At 43.0% G+C, this 12,341-nt stretch overlaps 1 protein-coding gene across 1 annotated transcript in view; it reads left to right on the forward strand.

Moving 5' to 3' along the window:
* The window catches only part of LOC119424955 (ephrin-A5b-like), a 93,873-nt gene that overhangs the window by 70,184 nt on the left and 11,348 nt on the right, over positions 1-12,341 (forward strand). The window contains exon 2 of the mRNA XM_037692476.1: positions 4,597-4,889. Within this exon, the coding sequence (XP_037548404.1) occupies positions 4,597-4,889 (293 nt within the window). The remainder of the gene's footprint in view (positions 1-4,596; positions 4,890-12,341) is intronic.

Raw genomic sequence — 12,341 nt, forward strand, 5'->3', positions numbered from 1 at the left:
GAGGTCTGTGTGTGAGGTCTGTATTTAGTGGTATGTGTGTGAGGTCTGTAGTTAATGGTCTGTGTGTGTGTGAGGTCTGTATTTAGTGGTCTGTGTGTGTGAGGTCTGTATTTAGTGGTCTGTGTGTGTGAGGTCTGTGTTTAGTGGTCTGTGTGTGTGAGGTCTGTATTTAGTGGTCTGTGTGTGTGAGGTCTGTATTTAGTGGTCTGTGTGTGTGAGGTCTTTAGTTAATGGTTTATGTGTGTGTGAGGTCTGTATTTAGTGGTCTGTGTGTGTGAGGTCTGTATTTAGTGGTCTGTGTGTGTGAGGTCTGTAGTTAATGGTCTGTGTGTGTGAGGTCTTTACTTAATGGTCTGTGTGAGAGGTTTGTAGTTAGAGGTCGACACGTCAGAACCATAAACCCTGAACTTCCTGCATCTCTGACTTCGACACTGTGCGTCTGTAACAATTTAATAAACCCAAATTAAAAGAAACTCGGCCTCAAGCAGCAGGAAACACGACTGACGTCGTTTAACATTTCACTTCTCCGCTGCGTTCAAGCTAAAATCTGATTGAAAGGCCCGTCTGGACCTCATCCTCCTCTGCAGCCACAACAGATCAATACAAATGTCAGCAGGGAGGGCCGTAACCAGAACACAACAGAACCGCTCAGTATCAGAACCGGACTGATCCAAAAGGGTCCAAGTGAACTCTGACAGGTTGGCATTATAAAAATAATAATGAGAAATATTATTAGAATAAATCTACGTTTTTTTGTTGAGTTATATTTCACTTCACTTCTTGGTCTCAACTTCAGCTACTTTAAACTGTTTATGCATCAAAACCTTCAGCTCTTTGAGGACATTTCAGCTATGATCTACTTTTAAAACATTAATTTTGTTTTATTTTTATATCATGAAATTAATAGAAAACACTTCAAATATTTGTGCTTATTAACATCTTTAGTGTAATTTCTTCATTTTTAGCGTCTAGCTACTGTTACGCTAATTTTGGCTTTTAGGTACTTTTCACTTGGTCTTGGCGTTTAGCCACAGTTTTTTGTTATTTATTTTTTGGTCTTTAGCTTTTTCCCGGTTTTGCTAGTTTTACCTTTCATAATTTTCTACATTTAACTTTTAGCTATGATTTTGCTATAATTAGCTTTTAGCTGGTATCTTAACTTCAGTACCACTGAATTATTGAGCATGCATCAGGATATTCAGTACCACTTGTTTTACTTTTTACAATTCATTCTGCAACAAATTAGCTAGTAGCTTTCCCTACTCTTAGCTTGTAGCAACAACTTGTCTTGATCCTGGCTTTAACCACAGTTTTTATTAGTTTATTTATTTTCTTCTGGTTTTAGCCTTTAGTCGTTTTCTTTTTCCAGTTTTGCTACTGTTACCTTTTTGGTACTTATTATTTTCTTTTAGCTACAGTTTTATTTGTCTTAGCCTTTAGCTAATGCTTTTCTGGTTTTATTTGTTTAGCTACATTTTTTTGCTTAGCTTTACACACTGTTTTGTTCATTTTTATTTTGTGGCTTCAATTTGGCTACAATTAGCTTTTAGCTAAAGTTTTGTTTGTCTTGGCCGTTAACTATATTTTTCTTGGTTTTAGCTTGTAGCTAAAAAAAATTCTTAGCTTTAAACACTGTTTTGTTCATTTTAACTTTCCGCTTCAGTTTGGCTACGATTAGCTTTTAGTTAGTGTTTTGCTAATTTTAGCTATAAGCTAGTTTTTTCTTGATTTTCAGCCTCTGTTTTTCCTTCAGAGTCCTTCAGCTCTCAGCTTCATTCTGTAGTTTCTCAGAAAACGTTTCCTCCAGAGGGGAGAAAGCAACAGTTCCAGATTAGATTAATTAATCTGGTTTTCTGAACACTGCTGTTGGTGAGTCAGGCTTCGGCTGATGTTTTCCTCTCACTGCTGTCCTGAGCAGCAGGAGGTTTCAGCTCAGTGTTTTCTGTCCTAATGAGCTAAATAAAACGACCTCGACCTGTGCGGAGCTTTAATCAGCCTGATTGGCTGAAGGAGGGTCACGGATCAATAAATCAAGAACCGGAGCTCAAATCCGGTTCTTGATCATGAAGATCATGAAGCTGAGGTCCTCGTCCTGCCTCCTCCACTTGTTTCCTTTCCTTCAGCTCCTTCCGTCGTCTGTGTTCCAGTCTGACCTGAAGCGGAGAATGAGCGACAGGCAAAAGTTTCCATCGTCGGTTTTATTTGATTTCCTGCGAGTTCCTCCTCCGACTCTCGCCCCGTAACTCCATCAGATCTTTATTTCCTGACAGATTACTGAGACGTTTCCAAGACGAACTGCAGGAAAATCCCTGGAAGTTGCAGAATTGTAAATAAATCTTTTTGTTTTCCAGCACGAGCGTTTGAGTCAAACTTTAAAGGCTCATATTGATGGAAATAATGACATCCTGCGGAGAAATGAACTCTCCAGACGTTTTGGGTTCATCCAAACAAACGGAGCGCGAGTCTCTTTTAAATGTTTACGTCTAAACTTGTGTTTTATCCATTGTGCTCAAATTAAGGATTAAATCAAACTTATAAAGATAAAACAAGCTCCTGACCTGGATGTGTTTTCTTCAAAATTTAAACAAAACTCTTAAAAAATGCCTCTTTTCCAAATGAAAGTACTAGAATTGTGCTGAGAAATGGAGTTCTGGTCAAGTCTTGTAAAGACGTTTTGTAAGATGAACGTTGGCGCTCAAGGTGTGTGTTGAAGATGACTCTCAGCTACTACCACACCAAGTCCTAGCCCAGAATCTGTAAAGTTCTTTTGTTTTTACTGGCGTCGATGAGCTGCTAATTATTTAGACATCCAATGATTGCTTTAAAAGTTTTGAGATATTTTACTTACAGTACAAACACACTGGTTTCAACTTTTATTTTGAAGGGAGAGAAAAATACATGACCCTTGTTGGCAAAATAAATTTAAACAATCGAAGCTTTTTGTGCAAAAAATTGTAAAAAATATTTATTTTTGCGTCAACATTAGTCCATAGAGACACATCCAGCAGTCCTGGTAACTAAAGTAGAGAATAATCTACTTCTAACTTAAAGTTTTATAGCAGTTCAGAAATAATCCTTTCTTTTTTCAAATAGACAATTTTCTCTGCTGGGAAATCCCTTCGTATAATGTCATATTGACTCTCGGGGATCCCTTTGCTTAATATACGTCTGAAATGCTCGACGAGTGTATTAAAAATGAATGAACCCGTGTGACTTTTTGTTGGTTGCTCCATCAAACGGCCTTCAGAGGCTTCGGAGCTACGAACTCGTGTCGTTGGAGGCACAGTTCATCCCAACGGTTGTAACTGGTTTCCAAATGGGGAACAGATGATCGTGGTTCTTTTGTGGTCCACGCAGACCCAGCAGGAAGTTCCTCTAATCCTGCAGAACATTTACAATCTGTGAAAAGCCCCCCCAGCAGGCCGTGAGGCGACCACACGCCTCCTGCTTCACGAGCAGCGTCGCCTGGCCTCGGATCAGCTGATTTGTAGTTTCTCGTCACGCAGCAGCAGATCATTAATCTGTGACGAGCCGAGCCCCCCCGGCTCACTGGTATCGGATCATCAGTCTGCCTCCGGCGTCCCCTGGCAGCTCGACGTGTCAATGAACAGAGGTGGAGTATTGAAGACATCCACAGAATGTCAGCGATACTGAACCGCCGGCCATTAGCAGCTGCAGGGACGTGGTCCGGGTCTGATCCGGCTCGGTTAAAAACTGCTCAAACACAACCTTACACTGCGCCGGTCGGCGTCAGGATCAATCGCCCTCTCCCGCCCGCCTGGTTTACGGTAAACACCAGACGGAGAACCAGTGTCTTGTTTTCTCCGTTTCCACGGGGGGTTCTTACTCCAAACTGTCAGATTACGTTAATGAAAACCTCCTCCTACGAAGGGATCCTCTTAAAGCTGCTGAAGGCTCGCACGCTAGCCGAAGGGTTAGCCTCGTCGTTTCAGCGCATCAGTGCCGAGCGCCACCGCCGATAAAAGCTATCATTAAGGCTTCGTGTCGAGATGGAGGGGGTTCAGTTGGACTCTGGGGGGTTGAGTGGCAGGTGTGATCCTGAGGTTCTGATGATGTCAGAAAAATACTTTTATTTTGTTGTTTTAGCTTTCTTTGTTTGTTTGTTTGTTTGTTTACAAACTTAATGATGCAGTGTGACTGTATGTAAACTTTCTCTTGTCCCGCCCAAAACTTCTGATCCGCTCAAGATAATTTTATGAAACTTGATACACATTTGTTCCACCACTACGCAGCATGTCACGCAATCTTTGCACCACCCCAGCTTCAAGGTCAAGGTCACAAGTCAAGGTCAAAGGTTAAACAAGTTTTGGGCCATTGCTATAGATTGCTGCATAGTACGTCAGTGGGCGAATAACGTGCCGTATGCTGTACTCGGTAACCCTGCTGCTGCCCTTGGGTCAGAATGACCCACAAGGCCTTTATACTAAAGCCTTGGGGGCCATTTGGACCCACAATGGTGACCCACATTCCCACCACCACCCAGTCTGTGAGGAGTTTGTAACCACCGCTAAAACAAGACAACCATTTTTCCAATTTTCTCCGATTAAAAGTGGCCCGTTCTCTTGTTCCCTCCAGATTTTACCGGGGAGATTACCACATCGACGTCTGCATCAACGACTACCTCGATGTGTACTGTCCGCACTACGCCAGCCCGGTGTCCGACGACCGGGCCGAGCGCTACGTCCTCTACATGGTGAACTACGACGGCTACAGCTCGTGCGACCACACCGCCAAGGGCTTCAAGCGCTGGGAGTGCAACCGGCCCCTGTCGCCGAACGGACCGCTGAAGTTCTCCGAGAAGTTCCAGCTCTTCACGCCGTTCTCTTTGGGCTTCGAGTTCCGCCCCGGCAGAGAGTATTACTACATCTGTGAGTACGCTCAGAGCTCCACGGGTCCGATTCAACCAAAGCTGGTAAAATTTAACTTGAATTGGTCGAACTCTGGGTAGAAACCACCGGCTTGTTCCGTAGAGCGCCCTTAGACGAGTCGAGTCCGTCCTGAAACTCGTACATCAGCTCAATTTATTTCAATTAACTTTATTCACATTGTGACATTTAACAACAAACATGTCAGGCAAAAAGTAAACGGGTCCAATTCAGTCCAATTTAATTTATTCATTAATCTGATCCGATTAAATAATTTGCATTTACACAAAGACCAGTTCAATCAATACAAAATACAATTATATTTAAATTCTTATTAAATTACATAAAGTCCAATCAGTCCATTTAATTTAAATTATTTTATTTTTTACCAATTATAACCTAAATTTATTTAACATAGTTGGTTTAAAGGTCTTTAATAATGGATGTATAAACTTATCTTTATTTATATCACAATCGAATCCAATTCAATATATTTCTATTGAATTCATTTCATAAAAAAATAACTTGTTCAATTGGATTTAATTTTAAACTTTTCGTTCAGTTCAGTTTATTTCAGTTCTCTCAGGTCAAAATCAGCTTATTTCAGATTTATTCAGCTAAATTTAATTACCAGTTTAGTCCGGTTCATTTCAGTTCTCAAATCCAATTCAGACCTAATTTGATTCATTGTCCTTCAGTTTACTGTACAAAAAGTCCACTTCAGTCCAATCCAATCCTCCTTTATTTAAATTGTTCTATCATAAATAAATGACATGCAATCAAATTTAGTTCAATTCATTCCAATTCAATATAATTTAAGTTTTGAGCACAATCAGCCTCTGAATTTAGTCCATTTACATAAAGTTCTGTTCAGTCTTTATTTATGTAAACTCTTATTGGGTTGAACCTTTTCAGTCTAAATTCCAATTGATTTCAGTTTACACACAGACCAGTTCAGTCCAGTTCAATCTAAACCGTCCATCTTGACTTTCATTCCGATCCACTGCAGCAGTTTTTATCCCGATCCAAGCGTTCCTATCAGGACGTTGGTCTCCGTCGTGTTGGTGCAGTGATTTTCCTCGTCCCTGCAACGAGGGTCAGACCAAAACCTGAACCAGACGGTGTAAGACGCGTCAAGCGGCGAGGCCTCAGCCCGAAGCGTCTTTTGTTGCCGACCGGCTGAGCTCAGCTTTCTCCTCCTCGTGAGAAGACTCGGCAAAACAAGCAGCCGGGGGAGTCGTGTTTTCATAAGTGAGGTCGGCGCCCCGCGGGGGGAGAAGCGACGGACTAAATAAGACACAGTGGTAGATTTCAGATATTCTGCTGACACCTGAGGTCAGGCAGCAACTTCAAGGGTATCACCAGAGAGCCGTAATAAAGAGAGGAAGAGTCCGAGGGATTCTGGCACCAGAACTAAGACATAACGAGCACGGTTGTATCCGTGTGTTCACCTCCATCCTGCGCTGGTGGAGATCTGTAGAATCGACTAAAACTCATCTGATGAACCCTCACAAGGTTCTTTACGTTTATGACGATAACGGTTCCTCGGGGGGGATACACCACCTTACATAACTGCCTTAAAATGCTTCTTTCTTCATTTTTATCCACAAAAAAAAACCATTTATTGCACGTTATAAGGTCCGACTCTTGGAGCTTTCTCTGTCCAAACTAAACATATCAAAACTTAATGACTTGTTTTTAAATGTTACTACTTAAAGGGTTTAAGTTTGAAAAGAGAACCTCGACAATTAAGTTTTTAGTGAGGGACCTCTGTAGTGTAGAGGTAGGGCAGGCGACTTGGGGCCAGAAAATCGTGGGTTCAACTCCCCGCCATGTCCACATGTCGTCTTGAGAAAGACACTTGATCCCTAATTGCTCCCCGGGTGCTTACATACCTGCCCACTCTCCACCTGGGTGTGTCTCAGGTGTGCTGGGTTAAATTCAGAGAACTAGTTTCTCTCAGTGTGGGAACATACGATGACACAGCGCACTAAGCTTTATAAAAGTCAACAGATTATTTATGTGCCAGTGTTTCCCTGCCGTTATACAAGCAGGGCGCCCCGCCCTGTCAACAGAACCGAACCAACACCCCCCCCCCCCCCCGCCCTGTCGACAACTGCCGGCACTGGCGTAGCGCTAAGCTAGCGTAGCGCCAAACTGTTGGTACAAACAACACGGAACACTGACATGTCTCGGTCACCGTTGTCCCCCCCACCGTCAAAAATCACAGAAGACACGAGCGCCCTGCCACGGCAAGTAATGTAGGGGAAACACTGTGTGCATTTTTTTTTGGGTGGGGGGGGGTGTAATTTTTGGGAAGACCATCTAGCCAAGCAGACCCTCCACATTTGGTAGCCAACAATGGCGCCTTCTTTCAATCGTGCACGAGTCAGTTGGTGTTGAACCGAAAGTTTTCTATTTGTTCACCGTGCCAGTTTGTTTCATTTTTACTGAACTGGTTGACCATCGCGCTGCTGCTGCTCCGGTCCATTTACCAACGGTGCCGTACTGGTCATACCAACTGGTGTCAGTCAAAATGAGCTGTGAAGCAGACGATTGTTCAGCATGCGTGTGGCTCCAGATGTATACGTGAGCGACCTCATCAGGCCAGGACTCTGCGGTCTACGCTCATCTCCAGGCCAGAGGTCATTCGTTCAGGGATGAAGATGTTCACATCCTGGACAGAGAGGAACGATGGTTTGAGAGAGGAGTGAAGGAGGCCATCTTTGTGAAGAAAACTCATCCATCAGGGGCGGAGCCTCCGAGTCCAACTGTCCCCCTCTTACAACACTGTTACTGCTAGTATCACTCAGCCCCCGGCACTAACGATCAGTCATTAGGCTGATGGTCTTCCTTTATCATGTGAACAGCTAGTTCTGGATGTCAACAACAAACTGGTTGATCCACCATGAGAAGGTGCTGTTTATAAGACTGAGTTTGTTGCAGCTCCTCAGACTGAAGAAGTCCTTTGGATTAAAGATGAAATGCTTCAACAAAGAAGAATCCATCCAGAGGACCTTACTCGACCTTGTTAGATTTCTCCATGAGACCTTCAGAGGGTTGAACTTTAGTATCCATTTGTTGGTCACTGAATAAAACAAACTTGTCTTTAGTGTAACATTAAGTAACATTTCTAAAAACTCACCTGCTGCCTTGCGTGTTTTTCATGATCTGCTAGCTTTCAAAGAACATAGTTATTATAATCTTCAGCTACTACCACACCACATTTTAGCTAAAAAAAATTGTAAGATTGACTGTCTTGTATCCATTTTTGTGTTTTCCAAGGTCAGTTGGCTGTGGCGGCCATCTTCATTTGGGTCAACTCCCAAAGTTAGTCAGCTGAGGAAATGCGTCTGATGCATTTCTTTTAAATCCGTCCAGCGGTTCATGAAATCTTCTGCTGATCCTACAAAAAAACTTTGGACACAGTCAAAAATGTAATCAACTAATTTAGATTCTTGAAATCTGCTGTTTTTGTGCGACAGTACTGTGGACTTGTGTGCTGGTACCGGTGTCAGATTGCACGCTGACAGCTGTTCTGACTGCGTGGACATTGATTCTGAGTGAAGTGGCGCTCGTACGACACGGCCCGAGGGTTCCTGCAGAGGACTCGTGTCCGCTCGCCTCACTGAAGACAGACGGTCCTTTGTCGTCCTCTGTGCAGACTTGATCCAGGCATTAGATAAAGAGGGCTGGCTAATACCTGTAGGGGGAGGGGCCTGTCTGACAGACACCTGGGGGAAACCTGAACCGGTGTGGGATCGTCTTTGCGGCTGGTCCCGGCAGGTCAAAAGTCACCGAGATGACGAGAAGCTCCTGGCCTGGTGTTTTTCTAACAGAGCCTCGGTGGAGCGGAGCGGGTCCAGAGGCGGGAGGGGGTGCGGATCCTAATCTCAGGGGATAAAAATCCAATTTTCAGCAGAGACAGTCGAGAGACTGAATCTACCTCTGTGAGAGTCGCCCCCTAAACCCCCTGAGCCCCGAACAGTCGGTGCAGATCTGCATTCATAACAAGTTCCTCTGTTGTCCTCCGTTAACGTCTCAGAATGAGGCAGAAACTCAGGAAAACATCTGATCCAGCTGTTTCTATAATCTGTTGCCAACAGCCGAAGGCTAATGTTAGCACGTCTGTCTTTTAACAAATTCTCATATGCACCACTGGATGAATTTTAATGAAACTTTCAGGCAACAATCACTAATTTGACACGTCCAAATCTTTAACCTTTGGAGTCGGGCTGGTTCTAGATGGCCACCAGAGCCAGCTCATCTAAAAAAATAAAAATACAAAAATGTCTGTGCCTTGGTCAGTTTTACAGATATTGAGCGACAGTTTGGTGTGGTAGTAGCTGAGAGTCACCGTAACAACTGCTCCAAGTCTTACTTGCACAAGATCTTTGCTTTAGCTTTAAGCGTCGGAGTCAACCTTGTTTGTCTGTTAGCAAAATACCAAACTTTGTTTTCTTGGAATATGCTTCAAATTGCTTCCAGTAAAACAACTACTGCTTTTAATGCTAATGCTAATCCTGCTTTCTCTAATGCTAATTCTACTAATGTTAGTACTTGGAGGACTAATTCTGCTAATGCTAGTTTTATTAATGCTAATTGTAATAATGTTAATGTTGTTACTGCTAATTCTAATAATGATAATTTTAGTTAATCTATTATTTTGCTAAGTTTGGGTAGTCCATTGCTATATTCAGCTTTTATCAAGATTTTTAGTTTTATAGCGTTGAACTAGATTTTTGCAACTTTTATGTTTTGCGTAACATTTTTGTAGCTTTTTGCTACTTAAAACTTTTAAATGCATTTTTTATAGTTAGTTTGATTTCATAGCAAAATATAAAACTATTTCTAGTATAATTTTTTTTAAAGTTCTTTTTGAAACCTGCTTCAGTATACTTCTACTACTACTATGGTAATACTAATGCTACTAATACTAAGGCTAATGCTACTAACGCTAATGCTAGTTCTGCTAATTCCAGTACGACTGCTGCTAATGTTAATTTAGCTCATTTACAGTTATTGAGCTAAAATTTGGTTTGGAGACATTTGCAACACGTACTCCAAGTGCTTTTCACTTTTTGTGCTTTTGTTTAAAACTTTTGCATCATGCTTCAGACTCTATCCTGTTTGTCTGTTAGCAAAATATCATGAACCACTAGATGGATTTTAATAAAACTGATATAAAGTCATCATTGGATGAACATCTGCAAGGCATTTACAAATCTAAGATGGCCCCCACGGCTAATCAATATTATCCATAACAAGAGAAAGGTTATAACTCAGATTTACAGACATCGGGCTAAAGTTTGGCGTGGTAGTAGCTGAGAGTCACTCCCAACACGTATTCTGAGTGTAAGATGGTGCGTAAGATAACTTCAGTTAAAAACCGTTGCATGAAAGGCGGCGGGTGATGTGCATTCCTTCAACTGGGACAGGTTTTTATCTGGATCTGTCCTGGTTCAGCTCAGTCTCAGGCCTCTAACAACGTCTCGGTCTCACGTATCGACACGTGAAGTACATGAGTGTTACGTTTATCTGGTCGCCGTGGCGAAGCGGCGGTACCGGGCCGGTGTAGAGTTGCAGGCAGAGCTGGAGTCACGGGTCGAAAACCCAGACTCTGACCTCGGTGGCAGACACGGGAGGGAGGAGGGATAATTCTACAAGCGTGTCGAAATCTGTGAAGAGGTGCCGGCGCCGAGGGGGGGGGGGACAGGAAGCAGAATTATTAAAGACAAAAAACAGGGCGATAAAAAAAAGTAGTTAAAATCACTTCAAACGTCATTTTGTTCGAGGTTCCCCACCTTTTTTATCGCGTCTCCGTCGATGAGCCAAAGATTTTACCGGATCTTTGGTTTCATCACGCCGTCCGGTTCTTCCCGATCAGAACCGGCCCGGTGCACGCGGCGACCGACGTCAGAATGTCGCCGTTTGAGTCGAGCACATATGTCGCGTATGAAACTGTTTTTCACCGAATTAATCGGTGCTTCAGCGTGAAGCGTGTGCACCGTTGTCATGGTTACCTGCAGTTTTCACGTACGGCTTTGTCCTTTAATGTGAATCCACGTGGTTCATGAAAATAAACCGCAGCCTCCGGCCCTCAGGGACAAATAATTACTTCTGTTCTGTTACGTAAAATGTAAGAAAACCCAAGTGTTTATAGTTTCAACAGTTGTTGGATAAGCAGAACCGAAGGATCCGTCTGGACTTTCTGTGGAGACGTGATCTGTTAATAATATAATATAATATAATATAATATAATATAATATAATATAATAACTAAAGTTCCTGGAGAAACTTCCAAGGATTCAAGGATTTTTTTTATTATCGTACCAGCTCACATTTGCATGTTTATGGTACGAAATTCGGACTCAGGTCCCAGATCAAAAAGCCTAACAATTAACAATTAAATACATACAAATAAAATAAAAAAAACAGTAAGATGAAGCTGAATTAAGTGCAGCTCGAGTTCAGCAGTCTGGCAGCTGCAGGGAAGAAACTGTTTGAGCCTGGTGGTTGCTCTGAATGCTCCTCAGCTGACTGCTTGAGGGGAGGGGCTGGAACAGACTGCGTGCAGGATGAGTGGAGTCCTTCATGATGCGGAGCGCCCTCCACCTGCATCGTGCAGTGCAGAGGTCTGAGCTGGAGGGAAGGCTGCTCCCCTCAGCCTCCGTCTGCAGAGCCATCCTGTCAGCATCAGTGCAGCTGCCGTGCCACACGGTGATGCAGCTGCAGGGAACATCTGCACCACGCAGCCATAGGAGCTCCTCAAGACAGAGCTCCCACGTCCAGCTCTCAGCAGCTTCCTGAGGAACACTGGTGGGCCTTCTTGACCAGACAGGAAGTGTTGGCTCTCCAGGTCTTTGACGGGGACTGCCACGTGGCGACCTTTTTAAAATGCAGATGACAAATATGGCAACGTTTTGATACATAATACGTATATTGTGTATCTTAAAAGATGTGGTGGTAGGAAGAGTGTGATCGATTACATACTGGTTTTTGTTTGAGACCTCTTCCCTCGAGGTCATGTGACCTCACTGTGGCTGTTAGAGGCTGAAGAGTCCTGTCGGTGTTTTTCAATGAGAAAAATGGCGTCTTTGTTTGCACATTACGTCGCCACGGTAACTCGAAAAGCCAATAATCGTAATAGCTCACATCACGGTGCCGAGCCGGTTGTTTTGGTGTAAAATTTGTGTGGGGGGGGGGGGCACGCTGCGGTTTGGGCTGCAATAAAGTTGATAGAAGAGCGAGACCCTTTTCAGGTGGATAATAAAAGGTTCCTGGATTTAACTACTGATTTACTGGATTTACCGAAGTTTAATTTGATCATTAATATTATTGCAGTGGACTTACCCATCGAAACTTGATTTACCCATCGAAACATGGATTTAACCATCTAAACTTGATTCAACCATCTAAACTTGATTTACCCATCGAAACATGGATTTAACCATC

The sequence above is a fragment of the Nematolebias whitei genome, chromosome 18 (assembly GCF_014905685.2).
Source record: "Nematolebias whitei isolate Nwh7 chromosome 18, NemWhi1, whole genome shotgun sequence".
Lineage (NCBI taxonomy): Eukaryota > Metazoa > Chordata > Actinopteri > Cyprinodontiformes > Rivulidae > Nematolebias > Nematolebias whitei.